General features: G+C 43.6%; 1 protein-coding gene across 1 annotated transcript in view; it reads right to left on the bottom strand.

The window, feature by feature from the left end:
* Window positions 1-20,978, bottom strand: part of PTDSS1 (phosphatidylserine synthase 1) — a 62,140-nt gene extending 41,162 nt beyond the window's left edge. Inside the window, exons 1-3 of the mRNA XM_030553523.1 lie at window positions 20,725-20,978; window positions 10,295-10,386; window positions 3,548-3,592 (exon numbers count right to left, since the gene is read on the bottom strand). Coding sequence (XP_030409383.1) covers window positions 3,548-3,592; window positions 10,295-10,386; window positions 20,725-20,903 — 316 coding nt within the window. The 5' untranslated portion in view covers window positions 20,904-20,978. The remainder of the gene's footprint in view (window positions 1-3,547; window positions 3,593-10,294; window positions 10,387-20,724) is intronic.
* Between the last annotated feature and the right edge of the window lie 161 nt (window positions 20,979-21,139).

Genomic DNA, 21,139 nt, shown 5'->3' with positions numbered 1-21,139 from the left:
ACCATGGATTTATAGACAGGCAATATGACATTTTCTGTCTTATTATCTATCCCTTTCTTAATGATTCCCAACATTCTGTCACAGCACACTAGTACTGACTTTGCTAGTGCTTTTTATGTAGCCTGTCGTAAGACTGGGCAAATATCTAGATGAGTTGATGTACCTTCTGGAGGACCTGTGTGTATCACTGGCTGAGAACCACCGTCCTAGTGGAATTTATCATTACCAAGAAATAAGCTACCAAAGACTCTGAACAGAGGTTGCAATGGAATTTTACCTACATATCAAGAATACTTATTCATGGAATTTTCATTGCTTTTTTCCTTCCTCAGGCAGCCAGATTTCAGCACCTTTACTCTTAAAGTGCTTCACATACACAGAGTAATTACTGCACTCGCAAATGGGGAAGAACATGACATTGTTTAACAACATAGAGCAATGTCATACAACAGTTTGGAATAGGAAGTGAATGGGGGAGGGGGAAGGATAGCTCAGTGGTTTGAGCACTGGCCTGCTAAACCCAGGGTTGAGAGTTCAATCCTTGAGGAGGGTCATTGGGGATTAGTCCTGCTTTGAGCAGGGAGTTGGACTAGATGATCTCTTGAGGTCCCTTCCAACCCTAATATTCTATGATCCTACGTGGATAGCCTAACATAAGAAAATCAAGTTTGCCTGCAAAGAGTTCTATCACCCAAAGAAGACAGATGATCCTTGTTGGAGATTTAATCCTCAAAAGAATTGAAAGAACATTCTGCAAGGGACAAGCAGACAACAGGATAGTGTGCTGCCTTCCCAGAACCAAGACTAAATAGGCTTCTGAAGTCAACAGGTGAGGAGACATTGGTGATGGTTCAGATCGGCACTAATGGAACTGCATTGCAGGATATTTCACAGATATTAGATTACTTCAGGGAACTCAGAAATGCGCTGAAGAAGAAGAAGAATGTCCAAGCAATCTTCTCTGAGATTCTTCTTGTTCCATGAGCTACATAATCCTGCAGCACTTCAATTTGAGTGATATATGTGGGAGATCTCATGCGGCCAATACTAAAATATTTTGGAATTTCTAAACATTACGGATGACAATTTTCTACACAAAAAGTGTTGCAGCCAACATGGGGGAATTCTTTATTAAACCTTGTCCTAACAGATAAAGGGAAACTGATGACAGAAATAGAAATTAATAGAGCTTAGGTATAAGTGATCATGACTCGATTAAATCCGTAGTGTTCAAGCAGAATGAAGTCCAGACCAGTAATATTGGTGCTTTAATAGGGCCAATTTCACAAAGCTAAAATCAATTATGAGCCAAATCAGCTGGGAGGAAGAATTTAGTCAGAAAAGAATGACTCATAATTGGGATTCATTTAAGAACACCTTACTAGATGCCCAAAAAGCTGTAGACTCACAGCTGAGGACGAAGGCTGTACTGGTAAAAAAATGACCTGGTATAGAGGGGAAGTGAAGGCAGCTATAAATATATAATTGGAAGAAGGGGAAGCTGATAGTAATTAATATAAATCAGAAGTTAGGAACTGTAGAAAATTGATAAAGGAAGCAAAGGGGTGCAGGGAGAAATATACGGCCAGTACACTTAAGGACAATAATGATTTTTTAAAAATGCATCAGGGATAAAAAGAATCTTGACAATAATATTCACACACTACTAGATAGAAGTGGTAGTTATCAATAGTAATGCAAAAAGGCAGAAGTGTTCAATAAATATTTCTGCTGTGTATTTGGGGAAAACAGATGATATACTCTCATCATATGGTGAGAACACTCTTTCCATTCTACTAGTACCTCTGGAGGATGTTAAACAGAAGCAATAAAAGTTAGATATTTTAAAATCAGCAGGTTCAGATAACTTGCATCCAAGAGTTTTAAAAGAGCTGCTGAGTTGTTCGCTGGACCATTAATGTTGATTTTCAGTAAGTCTTGAAGCACTGGAGAAGTTACAAAAGACTGGAAGAAAGCTAAGGTTGTGCCAATTTTTAAAAAGGGTAAACAGGATGATTCACATAGTTATAGGCCTGTCAGCCTGACTTTGATCCCTTTCAAGATAATGGAACGGCTGATATGGGACTCAATTAATAAAGAATTAAAGGAGAGTAATGTAATTAATGTTTATGGAAAACAGATCCTATCAAATTTTTTTTTTAATGAGATTACAAGTTCGGTTGATAAAAGGTAACAGTGTTGCCATAATATACTTAAGACTTCTCTAAGGCTTTTGATTTGGTACCATGCAACATTTTGATTACGAAACTAGAAAGATATAAAATTAACATGGCACACATTACATGGATTAAAAACTTGCTAATGATAGGTCTCAAAGCATAACTGTAAATGCGGAATTGTCATTGAGCAGGTCTGTTTCTATCATGGTGCCACAGAGACTGGTTCTTCACCCTAGGGTATTAATCATTTTTATAAATCACCTGGAAGAAAACTTAAAATCATCACTGACAAAGGTGGCAGATGACACAAAAATAGGGGGAGTGGTAAACAATGAGGAGGATAGGTCACTGATTCAGAATGATCTGGATTGCCTGATAAACTGGGCCAAGCAAACAATATGCATTTTAGTACAGCTAAATGTAATTGTGTACATTTGGAACAAAGAATGTAGGCCATACTTACAGGATGGGGGACTCTATCTAGGAAAGCAGTGACTAAAAAAAGATTTGAGGGTCATGGTAGACAATGAACTGAACATGAGCTCCCAGTGTGATGCTATGGCCAAGACAACTAATGTGATCCTGGGATGCATAAACAGAATAATCTTGAATAGGAGCAGAGAGGTTATTTGACCTCTGTATTTGGCATCAGTGCAACCGCTGCTGGAATACTATGTCCAGTTCTGGTGCCCATAATTCCAGAAGGATGTTGATCAATTGGAGAGGGTTCAGAGAAGAGCCATGAGTATGAATAAAGAATTAGAAAACATGCCTTATAATGAAAGACTCCAGGAGCTCAATCTCTTTAGCTTATGGTTAAGGGTAACTTGATTACAGTGTGTACATACCTATGTGGGGAACAAATATTTAATAATGGGCCCTCCAATCTAGCAAAGAAAGGCATAACGTGATCCAGCGACTGGAAGCTGAAGTTAGACAAATTCAGACTGGAAACAAGGGGTAAATTTCTAACGAGGATAATTAACCATTGCAACAATTTACCAAGGGCCATGCTAGATTTGCCATCACTGACAATCTGGATATTAGATATTTTTCTAAAAGATATGCTCTAGGAATTATTCTGGGAAAGTTCTATAGCGTGTGTTATATAGGAATCTCAGACTAGATGTTCACAATGTAAGGCCCTGGAATATACGAACCCTGGCAGGGGAGAGCTCTCCGGGAGCTGCAGATCATGCAAGCATTGGATCTATGGGCCCATGGCAGACAGCATGGCAGGGCCCATAAATGTGATTTGGTGGAAGGTAATTGAACCCTACTGGTTTTTTTGAAAAAAATCTCAGGTTCAACCAACCAGCATTTTCTGATGAAATTAGATAAGATAAAAATAAAAATTTTAAACTTACCAAAAACCATCCGCCATATCGCTGGATGTGGGCGAGTAAAAGGCCCTGTGGAGAGAAATGTTTGTTAGATGACAGTGAATTTATTACAAAGAGTAAAACTACAGCATATTATTAAGACTTGGTTCAGGGGAATAGCAGCAAAAGTTAAAACACAAAGATCAGTTTTCCTTCAAGCTTTACAATGTACTTGAAGGTGTGGCCTAGAGAGCCTCAGCTGTATTTAAATAAAACAAGTTTATTAGTAATTGATTCTAAGATTTGAAGGTTTTTTGATCATTACTGGGACATGGAAGAAATATGCAACTACTTTTCACTGGCATTCTTTCCCCGGTGGCAGGAAGATGGCATGTACTTTGGATGCATGTATGCTGAGGTGCCAGCTGCTGGCATTTCTAACAGGCTGATCTCCTGATCTGTTTTCTAGACTACATCTGTTTTGTGGTTTTTTACAGTTGCAGGCACGTTTCATTTTGGGAATGAAAAAGTAATCAAGTACAAGTTTCTGCAGGTTAGCAATGAAACTGGGGGCACTGACTCCTAAAAATATTATCAGGCAGGCCACCTAAAACTTCTAACAGACTTAATATCAGATATCACAAAGAATATCAGGCATCTTATACACAGAGATTGGATCTGGGTGAAAAAATCAGCTCTTCTGTCTACAAAATTGAAATTGATACCTTTAAAGACACCATTAAGATCAAACACAAATCCTGATTAAACACATAGCTCAAAAGGGCTTAACTTCAAGATATTTTCTCAAGAGCCTGGATTCCTGAGGATGAGTGTCCTCTTATTATGGCTTCTGTTTTAGATTTATTTATTTTGCAAGAGATTAGAATGACTTCCTTTATTAAATTAAAACGCCAAACTAGTGCAAAAAGAGAAGTGGAGATAAGGGCCATCTTTGTCTGGTAGAGCTGAAAAGTTTCTAAATATAATCCATTCTTCTAGACTGCAGGAAGAGGCTGAAAACATAGATATTTAATACATATTACGAATTGCTCTTTGAATCCCATATGCAAATAGCTATATCTATTTCACCCTGCAAGGGTTTTTTTCTAAATCCATAAATGAAGGACAGTCACATGCAGATCTGACATGCATCCAACGAAGTGGATATTCACCCATAAAAGCTCATGCTCCAATACATCTCTGAGTCTATAAGGTGCCACAGGACTCTCTGCTGCTTTTACAGATCCAGACTAACACGGCTACCCCTCTGATACTTGACACCATGCAGATCTTGTGGTTTGGGTGATTACATTATGCAACCTCCTTCGCATATCCAAATTTGTTCTTCCCTATAGTTAATCGGTTTGGTCTGCATGTGATACATAATTCATTTATGGGGGTAGGGAGATTAGTGATTACCTTGATGAGATTTTATAGAATGTAGCTATGGGACAGGCACACTGAGTTAAACCCTTGTCTTTTTTTGTCAACAGCATGATAGTGGTTGATGTTAATTTGGACGAAGTTATTTTGAAATTACGAATTGTGTGAGTAATCCCTGAATTTGTAAGGAGCTATTTACTTCACAAAGATTTTGGAAAAAAATCTATCCAGAACTAATTATGAGCCATGAATCCAAGTTTTCTAAGAGATTTAATAAAGTTAACAATCATTTAATCTCCACCTTCCTAGCATCCTGATCTTTCTGTTATCTAAGCATACTTAAAAATACTTCATTCCATCCGTAATTTTTCACTAAATATATAACTCCCATCAGGAAACTCACATTAACAACTTTTCTTTTTTTTTTTTTTAAAGTGCTAGTTCAAAAATTATTATTATGGGGAAGTTCTATGGGATGTGTTATACAGGAGATCAGCCCAGATGCTCACAGTGGTCTCTTTTCACCTTGGAATTTATGAAGCTGAATTTTGGCTGGCTTTTACATCTGATGAGAAGAGACATGATCTCTAATTTATCCTCTCTGCCCCCTCAGATACTCTTGTGTGATCCTTCAAGATTAAAGAATCATTTGCTGTTGAAGACAGAGCTGATCACCAGGAGTTCATACAAGCTCTCTTTTGTGCCAGAACAGCCTCATCTAGAATGCACTAATTCATATTGTGCCAATGTGCACGCCAAAATAAAACTTTCATGGCAATTTTGATATGGGTAATATAACCAGGAATTCAGTTTCTTGCACATAAAACTTAATCATAAGACAAAGGTCTAGCGTGTCCTTTTAAAATGTTCCTCTTTAATGTTGCAAATCTGTCCCGATTGAAACTATTGCTGAACAGAGGCAGCATGGGAATATCTGAAATGGGGGGAACCAAAACTGACCAACAAATGTATGGTTATAGCCAGTCTACAGCAGCAAACAAAGATCACAATATATGTAACTAAGAACAGGATAACACTTCTCCCGAAGAGTCTCCAGTGTAACCAAAGTGTTATTCTTTTCAACTCCCATCATTAGTAGAACACGGCAATACAAATATTTTGATTTACTTCACAACCACACTCACAATCATTGAAAAATTCTTTCAAGTTTCATTTTCTTAGAGGGTGGAGATGAAGTAGAGTAACTCTATTGTTGTACATCCGTAACAATAAAGGTTAGATTTAGGTTTTAGTCCTAGCTCTGCCACTAGCCTTTTATATGACCTTCAGCAAGACACTTTCCCTCTCGGAGAGGAGCGTAGCTAGGGGGAGAGCAGGGGGAGTGGCCGCTCCCCTACTGACCACATTCTCCAAAAGTGGGGCCTTAGGCGCCGACTCCCTGGGTGCTCCGGGGCTGGAGCACCCACGGGGAAAAATTGGTGGGTGCTGAGCACCAACCAGCAGCCCAGCTCCCTGGTTCCCGCCCAGTTCAACTCTGCCTCCTCCCCTGAGCACGCTGCCACATTCCGCTTCTCCCTCTGGCTCCCAGCACTTGCGCCACGAAATAGCTGATTCATGGCAAGCCTAGGAGGGAGAGGGGAGGACGGGGAACGTAGCGCGCTGGGGAAGAGGCATGGCCAGGGCAGGGATCTGGGGAGGGGTCCAATAGGGGCAGGGAGGGGTGGAGTCGGGTAGGGCGGGGATTTGGGAAGGGGTCCAATGGGGGCAGGGAGGAGGCAGGGCCGGGCCGGGGCAGGTGGAAACAAAACATAGCGATCTGGCAGGAAAGAACAGAGATTTTTTTCAAACGAAAGCTACAATAAATTAATAAACAGAAAAACACAATGAAAAATGTGGTCTCCACCCCTGCAAGTGCTTTAGAAGCATCATATCAAGTTGCATACCACATTTCCAAGAATAAAAAGCCTTACACAACTGGGGAAAAACTGGTTCTCTCAGCTGCAACTGACATTTGCAGGACAATGCTTGGTGACAGTGCGGCAGAGAAGTTAAAAATGATCCTGGTGTCAGATAACACAGTTAGCCACCAAATCTCTGATGTGTCAGAAAATATCAAGACACAGCTGATCTCTTGATTGCAGTCCAGTTTATTTGCAATCAGGTTAGAAGAAACATACCCCATACCCCAGTCAAAAGCTCATGATTTATATTAGTGTCTTTGGATTTTCAAGGTGTTCAGCAAGGGGATTTGTGTTCACTTCCTCATTTCAGGTCCAATCCAACATTCTCCATGCACTCAGAACTCCTATACATTTCAACAAGAGTCTTGGTTCCACAAAAAATACAGGATCAGGCCCCTGATTTTCTTCTCAGGATGGAAGCCAAGAGAATTTGATTTTCTCACATTATTACAAACTGAGAAAAACTCTTAAAACTAGCAGAGGCAGCTAAAAAGTACAACAATAAAAATATCCTGAGATTCCATATAGACTGGACACTGAAATGCAGAACTATGACGTGACATGCAAAACAACCAAAAGTGGCAAATGACTTTTGGATTATACCTCATCTGATCCCTTCTTGTTCCACTCATTCAGGTCACCTTTATAGAAGGGGGCCTATATGGTCTGAAAAAAAACCTTCTGGTATTAGGAAGGTAGCTCCTGGAGGCTCCAGCTATATGAGGGCCCATTATGCTAGTAAGAGACAGTCCCCTCACTCCAGACAGACAGAAGATGGAGTATTATCCCCATTTTATAGACAGGGAATTGAGGCCCAGAAAAATTAAGTGACTCATCCAAGGTTCCCCAAGGGACACTGTGGCAGAGGCAGGAACTGACCCTACATCTCCCAAGACCCAGTCCGTTGCCTTATCTACAAGCCCATCCCCTAAGCTGAAGATGCTCCCTAAAGAATGGGAAGTGTTCCAGAGCTCATGTCTGCACCCCATGCTTTCCAAGATGGCAGCTGAGTTTTCTCTAGCAGCAGCAGGATTGGCTGCTTTAAGTGCTATATTTACAATACACCCGCCTTCCCCGCTGCAGAGACTGTACCCTGGATCTGTAGCCCCACAAGTACTAACCCCCTTGAGCCAAGGGAACTACCTTATTGGCTGTGAGTAAGTGGAACCAGCCACTAGGGGGCACTGCACTCCCACAGCCTACCCAATGGTTACACCCACAGATGAGTGAATCTAATTCGCTCCCCTTTCACTAAAAATACATCTAGGATCAGCCCCGTCCCCCACGCCAGCACAGACGATGGCCTGGTCCCCACTGAATCCCTCTCACATTTCATGCAGTCCCCCTGCATATCTGGGTTCGTGGGGTGCTCCTCAGCACCCCTCACCACAAGTTCTTTTATGCACAATGTAGGCTCCAGCAATAAAACCCAAACACCTAATCCGAGCTCTCAGGTATTTCTTTTGCCTCTCTGCACTAAGCCTTCGGCCACTTGGAATTGCTCACTGCCTTCCCGAATGGGTTTGTAGTTGATATTCTGCGCATGTCACTGGTAATACCTTTGTCTGATCTTTTGAAGACATTTTGCTGCAGTAAATGGAACTTGGGAGGTTGTGGGTTGTTGGTTTTCTGGTTTTTTTTGTTTTTTTTTGTTTTTTTGACTGAATGGTGCCCTGGAGAGAGGTGATGGATTGATGGCTCTAGTACCTAGAGTCACCTCTGGTTCCTGTAGAACAGGAGAGCAGCAGGGCCAGCCAGCCAGCCCTCACCCATGATTCCCCAGTGATGGGCTTCTGTAGATAAATCTCCAATAATTTTCATCTGACTTTACATTGTGCCTCTTCATATAACCTTGTAGTTGGTCTATCCACGTATGAACTCTGTTTTCATGAAACTTTGTATCAAAGCCTCATGTAGAAACCTCATACTGATGAGCCTTGGCATATGAAAACTCTGTATCAAAGCCTCATATAGAAACTCTGCATTGCCCTTGGTATAATGTTTAGCCCCCAACGACAGAATAAGACCGAAGAAAAATGTCTCTTTGCTGAGAATAGGCTAAGATTTCCCCCCACCCCTTAACCAATTGCCCTGTTGAATGAATGAGGTGTGAATGAGGAAGGTGTGAAAGGCAAGCACCTCCAGACAACTGCAACTGTTGGAGGGGTGATGGAAGCCAGACCCGAAGACAATAAAACTTGTTAAGTGGGCTCAAGTACTTGTAAAACAATATCATTCTTGTGTTTTTATTTTAAGTACAAAATTAATATGTATAACGAATTGAAAAGTATGTAATTAGTAATTTGATATGTTGTGTGGTGCCTTTTTTATGTGCTCGCTCCCCCTGATGTTAGAAACTGGCTATGCCACCATTCTTGGAGCCTCAGTTTTCCCATCCGTAAAGTGTGGATAATGATCCTGACCGCCCCTTTGCAAAGCACTTTGAGATTTACTGATGTAAAGCACTGTAGAAGAGTCAGGTATTATGATTTATTATTATTAAGAGATTTAATCCCCAAATATGCTGAAAAAGCTGACATTTCCATTTTCAAGCGAGATGTGTTGCTCATGCCCATTCCATGTTAGGTGAGCGTGCTCGCCACATGCATTGGTGCTGGAAGTTTTTCCTCAGTGGTATCTGTAGAGGACTACGTCTGGTGCCCTCTGGAGTGATGCACAGATGCGTCGATATAAGGGGTTGCCCTCCACCATCCCTCAGTTCCTTCTTGTCGGAACTCCGAAAGTGGGGAAGGAGGGTCCAAATAGAAAGCTATGGTGTGCCTGACATCTAGAGTATGAAGGTGTCTCTCCTCATTGATCTTGTGAAGTTTCAGATAGAACATGGGAAGGAAGACATCCTGGTTGATTAGAGGAGCGTGCAAAGTCTGATGTCTCTCCCTCTCTTGGTCCAGAGCTTGAATCCCTTACAAATGCGGCACTTTTTGTGGATATGGGACTCACCCAGATACTTCAAACAGCTTAGGTGTGGATCACTAATTAGCATGGGCTCCTTAAAGCGATCACATGACTTACAGCCCGAGGAACAAGGCATGCCCCATCCCTGGTTTAACTCCCTTAGGGGACTATTCGCTAAGATCTACTAGCTATTAAGAACTGTAATCTAACTACTAACTAACAACTATTTACACAAAGTTCAAAGAACCACGGAATAGAAACCGCTTGCTAGAACAAGGGGAGCGTTCCAGCACCGACATTGGCAATAAGAAGGAACTGGGCTGGGGTAGGAGGTTTATACCGGAGCATATGCGCGCCACTCCAGAGGGCAACAGAACCGGTCCCCAATGGATACCACTGAGGAAAAACTTCCAGCACTGGTGCATGTGGTGAGCACACTCACCTAACATGGAATGGACATGAGCAATCACTTGAAGAAGCAGCAAGCAATCCTTTCCATCTCAGAAAGTAAATGGCAACAAGTGAAAAGAAATATGCAAGTGAAATAAAGGTAAAGCTTCAATATACTTACCATTTGGAAAAGCTAGAACACTAATGATTAGAAAGAAGAAAACCACAGAGAGGATACCCTTCCAAATATTATCTTCCGGAATAGAATCATTCCTGAAAAGACAGACATCAAGTTAGTAACATGACTTTTTTGAAGACAATGACTAAAGGCACTCTAGATACCAGGTTAATGAAATACATTTGGAAATAAGCATTGAAAATCAGTGGCGGTTCACAACCAATAAGAGATGCTAAGTTAGTAATGGTTTCACTTGTCACCCTTGCACATCCATTTATACAAGAACAAAGCTAAACATAAAATCAATATACACAGGCCAGGAGCACAGCTTCTAGCCATTGTCAGAACTGACCTCAAAGTTAAAATAATAAGACTTAAATTATTCCTCTTCTTTTGGAGAAAGGTTGTGGTTATATTATAGCCAAAAGATAGATGTAAGCATCCAGTGTGAATATCTTGACAGGAAATCCTGGCAAGCCTGATTTAGCTGTTTTTCCTTCTCAGATAGGTAAGAGTACCATCTAGTTTACATAGGAGATCCAGCCATTTCAGAATAGATCTGGCTTTTGCAAACAAGTTCTCTCTTCTTCAGTCAGTTCTAGGCAGGGGCAGCTCTATGTATTTTGCCGCCCCAAGCACGGCAGTCAGGCAACCTTCAGAGGCATGCCTGCAGGAGGTCTGCCGGTCCTGTGCCTTCGGCGTACTTGCCGCCGAATTGCTGCCGAAGTTGCCGGAACGGCGGACCTCCCACAGGCGTGCTGCCAAAGGCTGCCTGACTGCTGCCCTCACAGGGACTGGCAGGCTGCCCCCTTGCAGCTTGCCACCCCAGGCACGCGCTTGGTGCGCTAGTGCCTAGAGCCGCTCCTGGTTCTAGGAGCCTTAAATAACAACATCAGTAAGTGTAACCATTAATTATTAAAAGCAGCAAAGAGTCCTGTGGCACCTTATAGACTAACAGCCGTATTGGAGCATGAGCTTTCGTGGGTGAATACCTACTTCGTCGGATGCATGTCATGTTGGATATATCCAACGAAGTGGGTATTCACCCACGAAAGCTCATGCTCCAATACGTCTGTTAGTCTATAAGGTGCCACAGGACTCTTTGCTGCTTTTACAGATCTAGACTAGCATGACTACCCGGCTGATACATTAATTATTAGTAACTCAAATACAAGCATAGTTGATATAGCACATCTTAATTATTACTATTAAGATTAAAATCTTATTGCTTATAACTAAATATTTTAATGTACTCATTATGAACTTATCTAGATACCAATTTACAATGCACACTAATATATTCCATTATTTCTGCCTTCTCTTTTAGTGTCAAATTTTCTTTCCTGTTTTACAATGGACTAAGCTGTGCATGGTGAAGTAAGGGTATCTTATTTCAGGATGGTTCAAAAATGAATCTGCAGCAGCAGAATTTGCCCCACAATAATTGCCAGGATGGGATCAGTGAGGAAATAGTACTGTATGTTAGAGTTTGCACGAACATTTAGCCTCAGATGCACGATTATAAATGTGGGCTGAGCCGCCTCTGGTGGGGGTGTGGAGCCCAGGGTGGAAGTGATGGATTTGTCTCTTCTGGGACTGACTGTGCCAGCCAATCGCACCGGCTTGCTGGGCCCCTCAAAGCACGGGGCCTGAAGCGGTCACCCCGATTCACCCTACCCAAGGGGCGGCTCTGAATGTGTGACATATAATTTTCCCCTCTTCCAAAGTGCTGCATAATCTCCTATTTAGATTGTAAGCTCTTTGGGACAGGAACAACTTTTTTTGTTGTGTGTTTCTACAGCCCTTAGCATATTAGATTCCTAATCTATGACAACAGCTCCTAAGTACTATGGTAATACAAATAAAGAATAATAATATATTACACCACAACAGAGTGCCATGGCAGCCTTTCTTACCCGTGAAACTTCTAAGCCCTGGATAGGTCAGGTCTGCCATGGGAAGGCTGCTGCCATGTGAAGCTCCCATACGGCACATGAATAGAGACCTACCAAATTAATGACTGTGAAAAACACGTCATGGACTGTGAAATCAGATATCCTCCATGAAATCTAGCTAATGGAGGGGCAGGGATGGGGGCTCCTACCATTCACCAGGCTCCAGCTGCTGGGGAGGGGTGGGACAGGACTTCCTCTTCCCCTGCACAGCTGCTCTCAGGGGGAGATCAGACACATCTCTCAGTACCTCCCCTGACTGCAGGAAGCTCATGGCTGCTACCAGCTCTGAAGACTCCCAGCAGCACAGGGGAGATCAGACTCACCTCTACCTCCGGGAATCTCCCCCAGCCGCAGGAAGCTCTACAGCTGCTGCCTTCAGAGCCCAGAACTGAGGGTAGGAATCCCATGACCCCCTACATCAGCTTTGCAAATCCGCCCCCCCACCGCCCTTTTGGCTCAGGAACCATGTGGTTACAACACCCTGAAATTTCAGATGTAAACAAAAATGTGAAATTGACCAGTTTAAAAACCCTCTGGCCCTGAAATTGATCAAAATGGACCATGAATTTGGCAAGGTCCTACATATGACTAAAGCTCTCACCAACAGAAGTGGAGAGCTTTACTCATATTTAATAAAAGATTTTCCTCACCTACCTCTAAAGCACCTCATGGCAGTGATCCTTCTCTAATCTTCCCCCTGTTTCATTCAGATTTACTAGTGTCAGTTTCCCGCTTGTAGTGCCACCCATGCATATCTTTAGAGTCATTCCATGATTAGCTAAAACAAAGGAACTCTGCCCTAGCACTGGGCTCCCTGTGCTCCTCCAGGAGTTCTGCTCAGAGCTGCTCCCCTGTCTTCTCCAGACGACCCCCAGATTCACAATGGCTCCGCATACAAAGGTGGTATTCCTCTGCTACAAATTCACATAGCAGTGAACATTCATTATTTTCACTTAGTAATGCCTGGTAGAATGTTTTCCCTAAAAATGAAAGTCACTGAATGATTTAATAATCAAGTAAAATTGCTGCATAATTCAATGCAACCTAGCCACATATGTTAGAGAAGGGTGGACTAAGTCACTTAAGTTAAGCCTAAGGTGGCAGCAAATATATTTGGCTTTGTACAGATCAAGATTTCTGAGCCTTATAGAGCATTTTTTTTTTTTTTTGGTCACTATACGAACAGATCAGATTCTCCCTCCTATCCCCACCCCCATCCCAAGACCCTGACGATTGTGTTGATCTTTAACATCTTTCTCTCTGTACATCTTCTTTACTTACTGCCTACTAGATAGTCAAAGCCTTAATTAAGAAAGCCAAAAGTTACTGCTTTAGTTAGTTCATTTGGGGATTAATACAGTAACACTTTTTTAAAAGGATGTTATCCTGTCCTCTTGCCAGAGGCAGGTAAGAAAAAATGTAAGTCATAGCTTAGTTACTGCTTCTAAGCTAGAAGATAGACTACAGTGTTTGTTTGGAAGACGTGTTGCTGGGAATCCCGAGAGGAAGGTGCAGGCCCAGGGAAACAAAATGACTGTCACAACAAACCATAATTAAGAAAATGTACTTGAGGGGCTGTGCCAAAAAAATAAAAATTCTGCACACAATATTTTAAAATTCTGAAAATTGTATTTTCAATAAATAAATGTGGAGGCTCCAGCATGGTAGTAAGGAGCACAGGCCACTGGCTGCATGGAGGTGGAAGATCACCCTAAAGCCCCCCCATCCCAGCAGGGACTCGGCAGTTGCACTGTGTCAAGGTTGGGAACAAGGGCCAGGCCTGCCCAGAAACACCCTGTGGCCCTGCCCCTCTGTGCCAAGCACACCAGGTTTGGGCAGGCAGGCTCAGCCCAGCAGGATCCAACTGTGACGGGCCTTAGCGTGGGGTTGTGTGTGGGGAAATCTGGATGTGGGGGGATCGGGATGAACAGAGGCTCATTGGGGGGGGGTTATGGGTACACAGGCAATGGGACTCTGCAGGGGGGTCCAGGTGAAGGTGATTGGGGACCAGCGGGGGGTGGGGTGGGGGACTGGATGCAGGTGGCTTGTCGGGTGGAGGGGTGTCCAGGTGTTGAGGGAGTGGGGCTTGGTCGGTGAGGGTCCAGGTCCAGCTGGCTGGGGCTCAGTGGGGTGGGGGTCTGGGTGCAGCTGTAACCCCACACAAAACCAAATCCGAAGCCAAGAGGTAGGATGGCCAAGACATGTTGGTTTAATCAGCATGGTTCCAGTTTTTTGATGGGATAGGAATGCACAGTCCTGCATTCTGTTCCTGCTTTAATAAAACACAGCCTGTCACCTCCATTAAATGCTGGTGTGTGGACTTCACAAAGGAGTGGCCCCCACAACCACCCTCAGTTGCCATTTGCCCCCTTGTTGATTGCCTCTCAGCTAAAAGAAAGCCATATTCTCCTCCCCAGAGGAGGAAAGGGAAACAGTGGGGCACAGTCAATAGGAATCCCAGCTATAGCAACAGATTTGAAGGTGGGAAGCCAGAGACCAGCTTATCCAATAGGAAAAATAAGGCAGGTGCAGCAGTTGCCCTGAATATTTAGGTAACAGATACATTAGAAAAGCCTAAAATAGGCACATTAGGCAATTAAACACACATTCAAATTTACTTCGTTGGCTTTTCCACACTGAAGCAACCCCTCTCTGAAGGTTAGCTCCATATCAGTCTGCCAACTTCAGGACTGTGACCTCTGTCTCCTGAGATCCTAATGAAGAACCGCTACCAGGTTCCCGAAACTAAGGATGGATCTGGCTGTTGCATCCAACAGAAGATATTTTCCCAGGTTCACCTCAGATCCTTAAATTTCTGGCATAGATGGAACTCAGGGCAAGACAAGAAAGAGGCTTTCCAGGGCTGAGTTAGCACACCCTGGTCTGATGTTCCTTAAAAATAAATTTGTACTAATAATTACAGTACTAAGTGTATAAGACAACATTCTTGAATTTTGGGTTACCTGCCTGCATTGCACATGTGAATCTGTCATGGGTGGGTAGTAAGTGACTGCAGAAGGAAAGCAGCGCTGAGTCATTTATGTTTAGGTCTAAGGCCTGGTCTACACTACGTGTTTAAACTGATTTTAGTAGCGTTAAACTGATTTAACTCTGCACCTGCCCACACAACGAGGCACTTTATATCGATATAAAGGGCTCTTAAAACCGGTTTCTGTACTACTCCCCGACGAGAGGAGTAGCACTGAAATCGGTATTGCCTTGTCGGATTAGGGTTAGTGTGGACACAAATCGACGGTATTGACCTCTGGGCGGTATCCCACAGTGCACCACTGTGACCGCTCTGGAAAGCGATCTGAACTCGGATGCACTGGCCAGGTAGACAGGAAAAGCCCCGCAAACTTTTGAATTTCATTTCCTGTTTGCCCAGCGTGGAGCTCTGATCAGCACGAGTGGCGATGCACTCCCAAATCCAAAAAGAGCTCCAGCATGGACCGTACGGGAGATACTGGATCTGACCGCTGTATGGGGAGACAAATCTGTTCTATCAGAGCTCTGTTACAGAAGATGAAATGCTAAAGCATTTGAAAAAAAATCTCCAGGCTATGATACAGAGTCCACAGCACAGTGCTGTGTGACAAGTGTAACGGAAAGCCAAAGAATCAAAAGGACGCTCATGGAGGAAGGGAGGGGAGACTGAGGACTCCAGCTATCCCACAGTCCCCAAAAAGTATTTGCATTCTTGGCTGAGCTCTCAATGCCTGTAGGGTCAAACACATTGTCCGGTGTGGTTCAGGGTATATCTCGTCAATTTTCCCCGCCTCCCCTCCCGTGAAAGAAAAGGGAAAAAAATCATTTCTTGACTTTTTTCAATGTCACCCTATGTCTACTGCATGCTGCGGGTAGACGCGGTGCCGCAGCACTGAACAGCAGCATCCTCTCCCCTCCCTTCCCCGGTGGCAGACAGTACAGTGCAGAAGGACTGGCAGCAGTCCTTGTCATCATCCCATGAGTGCTCCTGGCTGGCCTCAGGTGAGGTCGGCCAGGGGCGCCTGGGTAAAAATAGGAATGACTCCCGGTTATTCCCCAGATGGTTCAGAATGGCTGGTAACCGTCCTCCTCATAGCTAGGGGCTGAGCTCCATCAGCTCCGCCCCTTTCATGTCTAAAGAAAAGATTTTGTACTGCCTGGACTATCACAGCAGTGAGATGCTGGGCTCCTCTCCCCCTCACTGTTTAATGTCCTGCCTGGACTATCATAGCAGCTGGAGGCTGCCTCCCCCTCATTTTATCTCACTAAAAACTCAGTGTTTCTTATTCCTGCATTCTTTATTACTTCATCACACAAATGGAGGGACACTGCCACGGTAGCCCAGGAGGGTTGGGGGAGGAGGGAAGCAACGGGTGGGGTTGTTGCAGGGGCACCCCCTAGAATGGCATGTAGCTCATCATTTCTGCAGGATCTGACATGGAGCGGCTGTGCTCTCTGGTACACTGGTTCTCTAGTACACTTGCCCCATATTCTAGGCAGGACTGACTATTTTTAGATACAACACAAAGGAGGGAATGACCCGGGTCATTCCCATTTTTGTCTTTGCGCCCCCGGCCGACCTCAGTGAAGGTCAGCCAGGAGCACCCATGACAGCAGCAGATGGTACAGAATGACTGATAACTGTCATCTCATCGCCAATTTACAATGGTACAGCAGACGGTACAGAACGACTGGTAACCGTCTCTGCGACCTTGCAAAGGCAAATGAATGCTGCTGTGTAGTGCTGCAGTACCGCCTCTGTCAGCGGCATCCAGTACACATATGGTGACAGTGACAAAAGGCAAAATGGATTCTATGGCTGCCATGCTATGGCGTCTGCCAGGGCAATCCAGGGAAAAAGGGCGCGAAATGATTGTCTGCCGTTGCTTTCAGGGAGGAAGGAATAAGTGACAACATTTACCCTGAATCACCAACGATACTGTTTTTGCACCATCATGCTCTGGGATCTCAACCCAGAATTCCAATGGGCGGGGGAGACTGCGAGAACTATGTGATAGCTACAGGATAGCTACCAACAGTGCAACACTCCAGAAATCGACGCTAGCCTCGGTACGTGGATGCACACCACCAAATTATTGTGCTTTGTGTGGCCGCGTGCACTCGACTTTATACAATCTGTTTTCCAAAATCGGTTTATGTAAAATCGGAATAATCCAGTAGTGTAGACGTACCCTTAGAAAACTGGGGCTCTCTGAAGGGATATTCCAAAGGGGCAGAGGACTGATTGGGACTGGATGGCCCAATCATGGGAAATGCGAACATGGTGGGTAGAGGCTCAAACATCATGATGAGGAGAACAGGAAAGACAGACAGTGGGGAATGTAACTGGAAACACATGACCGAAATACTCTTTTCTTCTCTACGCCTATTCAAACAACTAGCCACATGTGTTGGATATTGCCTCAGCAATGGAAGAAGAGGTGGCATGTTCGTATTACTCAGATTGAGGAAGTTTTCATGGCAGTTGGTAGTGACAATGGAGGAGAAAATGAAGGAAAACATAATGAGAGCTGTCATCCCCCACCCTTTGAGAAAAAAGAGAGAGAGAAACAAGGAGAGATGAAGAGATGTCAACAGGCAGTTGAAATGCACTGGAAATTAAAGGGAGCAGAAGAAAAAAAAACGGGGAGGGAGGGACAGACAAAAGAGGAAGATACCAGAACTAGGAAAAAAGTGACAGCAGAGAAAGAAAAAGAAAACTAACAAGTCTATCCAAAAACAAGTATCTGAGCACCCAGTTAATATTCTGTGTCTTGAGGACAGTAGATTTGAACTCCAGCCCAACCCACCTTTATTTGGTAACACATAAGGACTAGCCAGGGGTTGGCAACCTTCCAGAAGTGCTGTGCCGAGTCTTCATTTATTCACTCTAATTTAAGGTTTCGCATGCCAGTAATGCTTTTAACATTTTTAGAAGGTCTCTTTCGATAAGTCTCTAATATATAACTAAATAATTGTTGTATGTAAAGTAAATAAGGTTTTTAAAATGTTTAAGAAGCTTCATTTAAAATTAAATTAAAATGCAGAGCCCCTTGGACCAGTGGCCAGGACCCGGGCAGTGTGAGTGCCACTGAAAATCAGCTCACGTGCCTCCTTTGGCACACGTGCCATAGGTTGCCTATCCTGGACTAGGCATTTCTTTTTTCCCCCAGGTGAATCATCAATCCCAAGGACCCAGTCTTTCAAGATAGGCTCAGCATCTCACAGCATTGTGCCCTAATAGAATAACCAGTTGGCTTTGTCCAGGGATAAATAGTTTTAGGCACTAATACAGAACTATTTATGCAACAGAATACGGAGATACAGGGTCATAGCCAAGATTTAAGAAAAGGTTCTCTGGGCCATCCTACCCAAGTTACAAATGATAGTAAATGTTGATACTTGATGAGGACAAGGGACACACTTTATCAAATGTATCTTGTTGAGTGCCACACAGGTAGTAACAGGAAAGGGATGCATTTTGTTGGGAGTTTCTAATTAGATTTTTGATTTTCCTCTCTCACAAACACACATTTCCTCTCACATACACACATCCTTCCCAGTTTTACAAGATATATTTTGTTATCTTTGTAATTTAACTATTAGCTACATTTATATTCTCAAAATCAAAGCTATCAAATTACATTTTTTTTTAAATTTTATCAGCCCTGAGAAAAGTAGTGGCTCTCTCCTCTGTAAATCTCTGTTGGTGTTCAATCAGTAATAAAAAAAGTCGAGTTGTAATCTGTGACCATATACATATAATGTCACCATGATCAACAAGTAAACAGTAAACATGAGTTCAAATTCTGCAAGGCTTACTTTGGCAAACGACCCACTGAAATTAGTGTCTTTTGACTAAGGACTGCAAGGCTGCACCTATAGTGAAGAGAATTCACAAACTCCTGCTCAGGAAATACAGGTTTCTAGCAATCATCAAGCCAAAGGAGAATCACAAATACATGAGCAAGAGTGTGACCCTATTCAGGAGGAGACATTGGAGCATAGGTATATGCACATATATGCTGGCCCCATTTCTGCATGGACCTCTGCATGAGTGGACCGCTACTGATTACAAATAAGACCCCAATCCTGCAAACACTTATGCATATCCTTAGCTTTACTTCTGTGAACAGGCCCAGTGACTTCAGTGGGACTACTCACAGAAGTAGTGTTAGCACCTGAATAAGTGTTTGCAGGATCAGGGCTTAAGCCATCACATTACCAGTGGTGTCTCTGTAGAAGAAAAAATTTACAAAAATGACTGCATAAAACAATAGTGTTCAATAAGCAAAAGACGTGATGCTATACAAGAAATGGTGTAGTTGATAACTTTTTTATTTAATAAAAATAAGACCCAGATAACTGCTTGAGAACTATGTTCACTTCAACGAAGACTTCAACTGATGGTTTGCAAAAACATGGTAGGAAACTTAAAAACATTGAAAAAAATAACAGCATTAGACTTTATAGTACTGAGAGCAAGCTTTGTGGTTTGTTTAAAAAAAAAAAAAAGATTCATTTCTAGTACCTGATACTCTATATCTTGCTAGAGGTATAATACTTATTAAGACACATTGTAATTTGGATTAAGCTCATTGAAAAAAGGCCAAAACAAAGTCTTACTTGATACTACTATTAGACCAATTTGGATGCCACAGCTATGGTTTGATAAGATCTGTTACAGCTCACTCTCACTAATCCTGAAGAAATTTACCAGTGAGGATGATAATGAAACAAACAAACCCACCCTCCTTCCACTGTACACTACCTTCTCCATCAAGAAATAGGAAAAAGAAACATACAACAGACTTCTGTCAGCACTGTCTTCTGTCATGATAAAAGGGACTAGTATCACTAACATAACAGATGCCTTGTCTTTATCTACTGTATCAGCACTTAAAATAATCTGAATTTGAGAGGTTGACACAAAATATGTATCCAGTAAAGAAGACTTCAAGTACATAACCAAACACACAGCAAACCCAAATGATTGTACTTCAGATTTACCCTGTGCATAAAAAACACCAGGCAAAGTGAATGAATGCCAGTTTGCATAAAGTCATAGTATGACAGTCTAGGATGCATTCTCCTGCAGCAGTTAGGTGCTTTCCAAAAGCAAAAAAAATACCTTCTCTTTATGAGTATTTTTAGGAGTCCAGCACAGAAGTAATACTTGGCAGGGATGCCTTGACAGCATCCAGAGGGCGGGGGGCAAATCTAGCAGAGGTGCAGAACCCCAGTCACTCTGTGGTCATGTTCAAAATAATGGCTCGAATTTTTTTTGAAAAAAAAAGAAAACCTGGCGCATGGTAAAGACCAACCCAGACCGGTGTGACTGTCCCCCAGCTGGGCTGCGCCTCCACAAGTCACTGAACTACTAGCCTGTCGCCTAGCCTGGCAACCTTCACGCCTAGCTAAGTAACCTTCCCTGGCAGGCTCTCTCCTGCCATCCAGTCCCTCCCCCATTCATCCCCCCGCGCCGCGCACCGGGTGAAGGCGAAGGCCATGAGGCTGAGGATGGTGAAGCTCAGCAGGGTGATGGTGTGGGGCCGGTAGAAGAACTCCAGGGTGATGTCCTCCACCTGCTGCTCGTTGATCATGCGGAAGTGCAGCCGGTAGTTCACATCGTCCTTGCTCAGGGTCCGGCTCCCCACGCAGGACGCCATGTCCCCGCGCGGCGACGCCCGGCTCGGCCCGGCCGCCTGCTGCGCTCAGGTGCTACTGGGGAGGCCGCCCGCGGGACGGAGAGAGAAGCGGGCCCGGGCCCGGGGCCCTGGGCGCGCGGGACCAAACGGGCGCTGGGACCAGGCCCCGCCGAGGCGGGGGAGTTGGGGCGGAGAATTACTGCGCGTGCGGGGAGAGGGAAGAGAGTCTCCACCCCCACCCGCCGGCAGATGGTCTC

This window comes from Gopherus evgoodei, chromosome 2, assembly GCF_007399415.2.
Source record: "Gopherus evgoodei ecotype Sinaloan lineage chromosome 2, rGopEvg1_v1.p, whole genome shotgun sequence".
NCBI classification, from domain to species: Eukaryota; Metazoa; Chordata; order Testudines; family Testudinidae; genus Gopherus; species Gopherus evgoodei.
The sequence above is the reverse complement of the archived record's forward strand: the minus strand, read 5'-3'. Positions and strand labels throughout refer to the sequence as shown.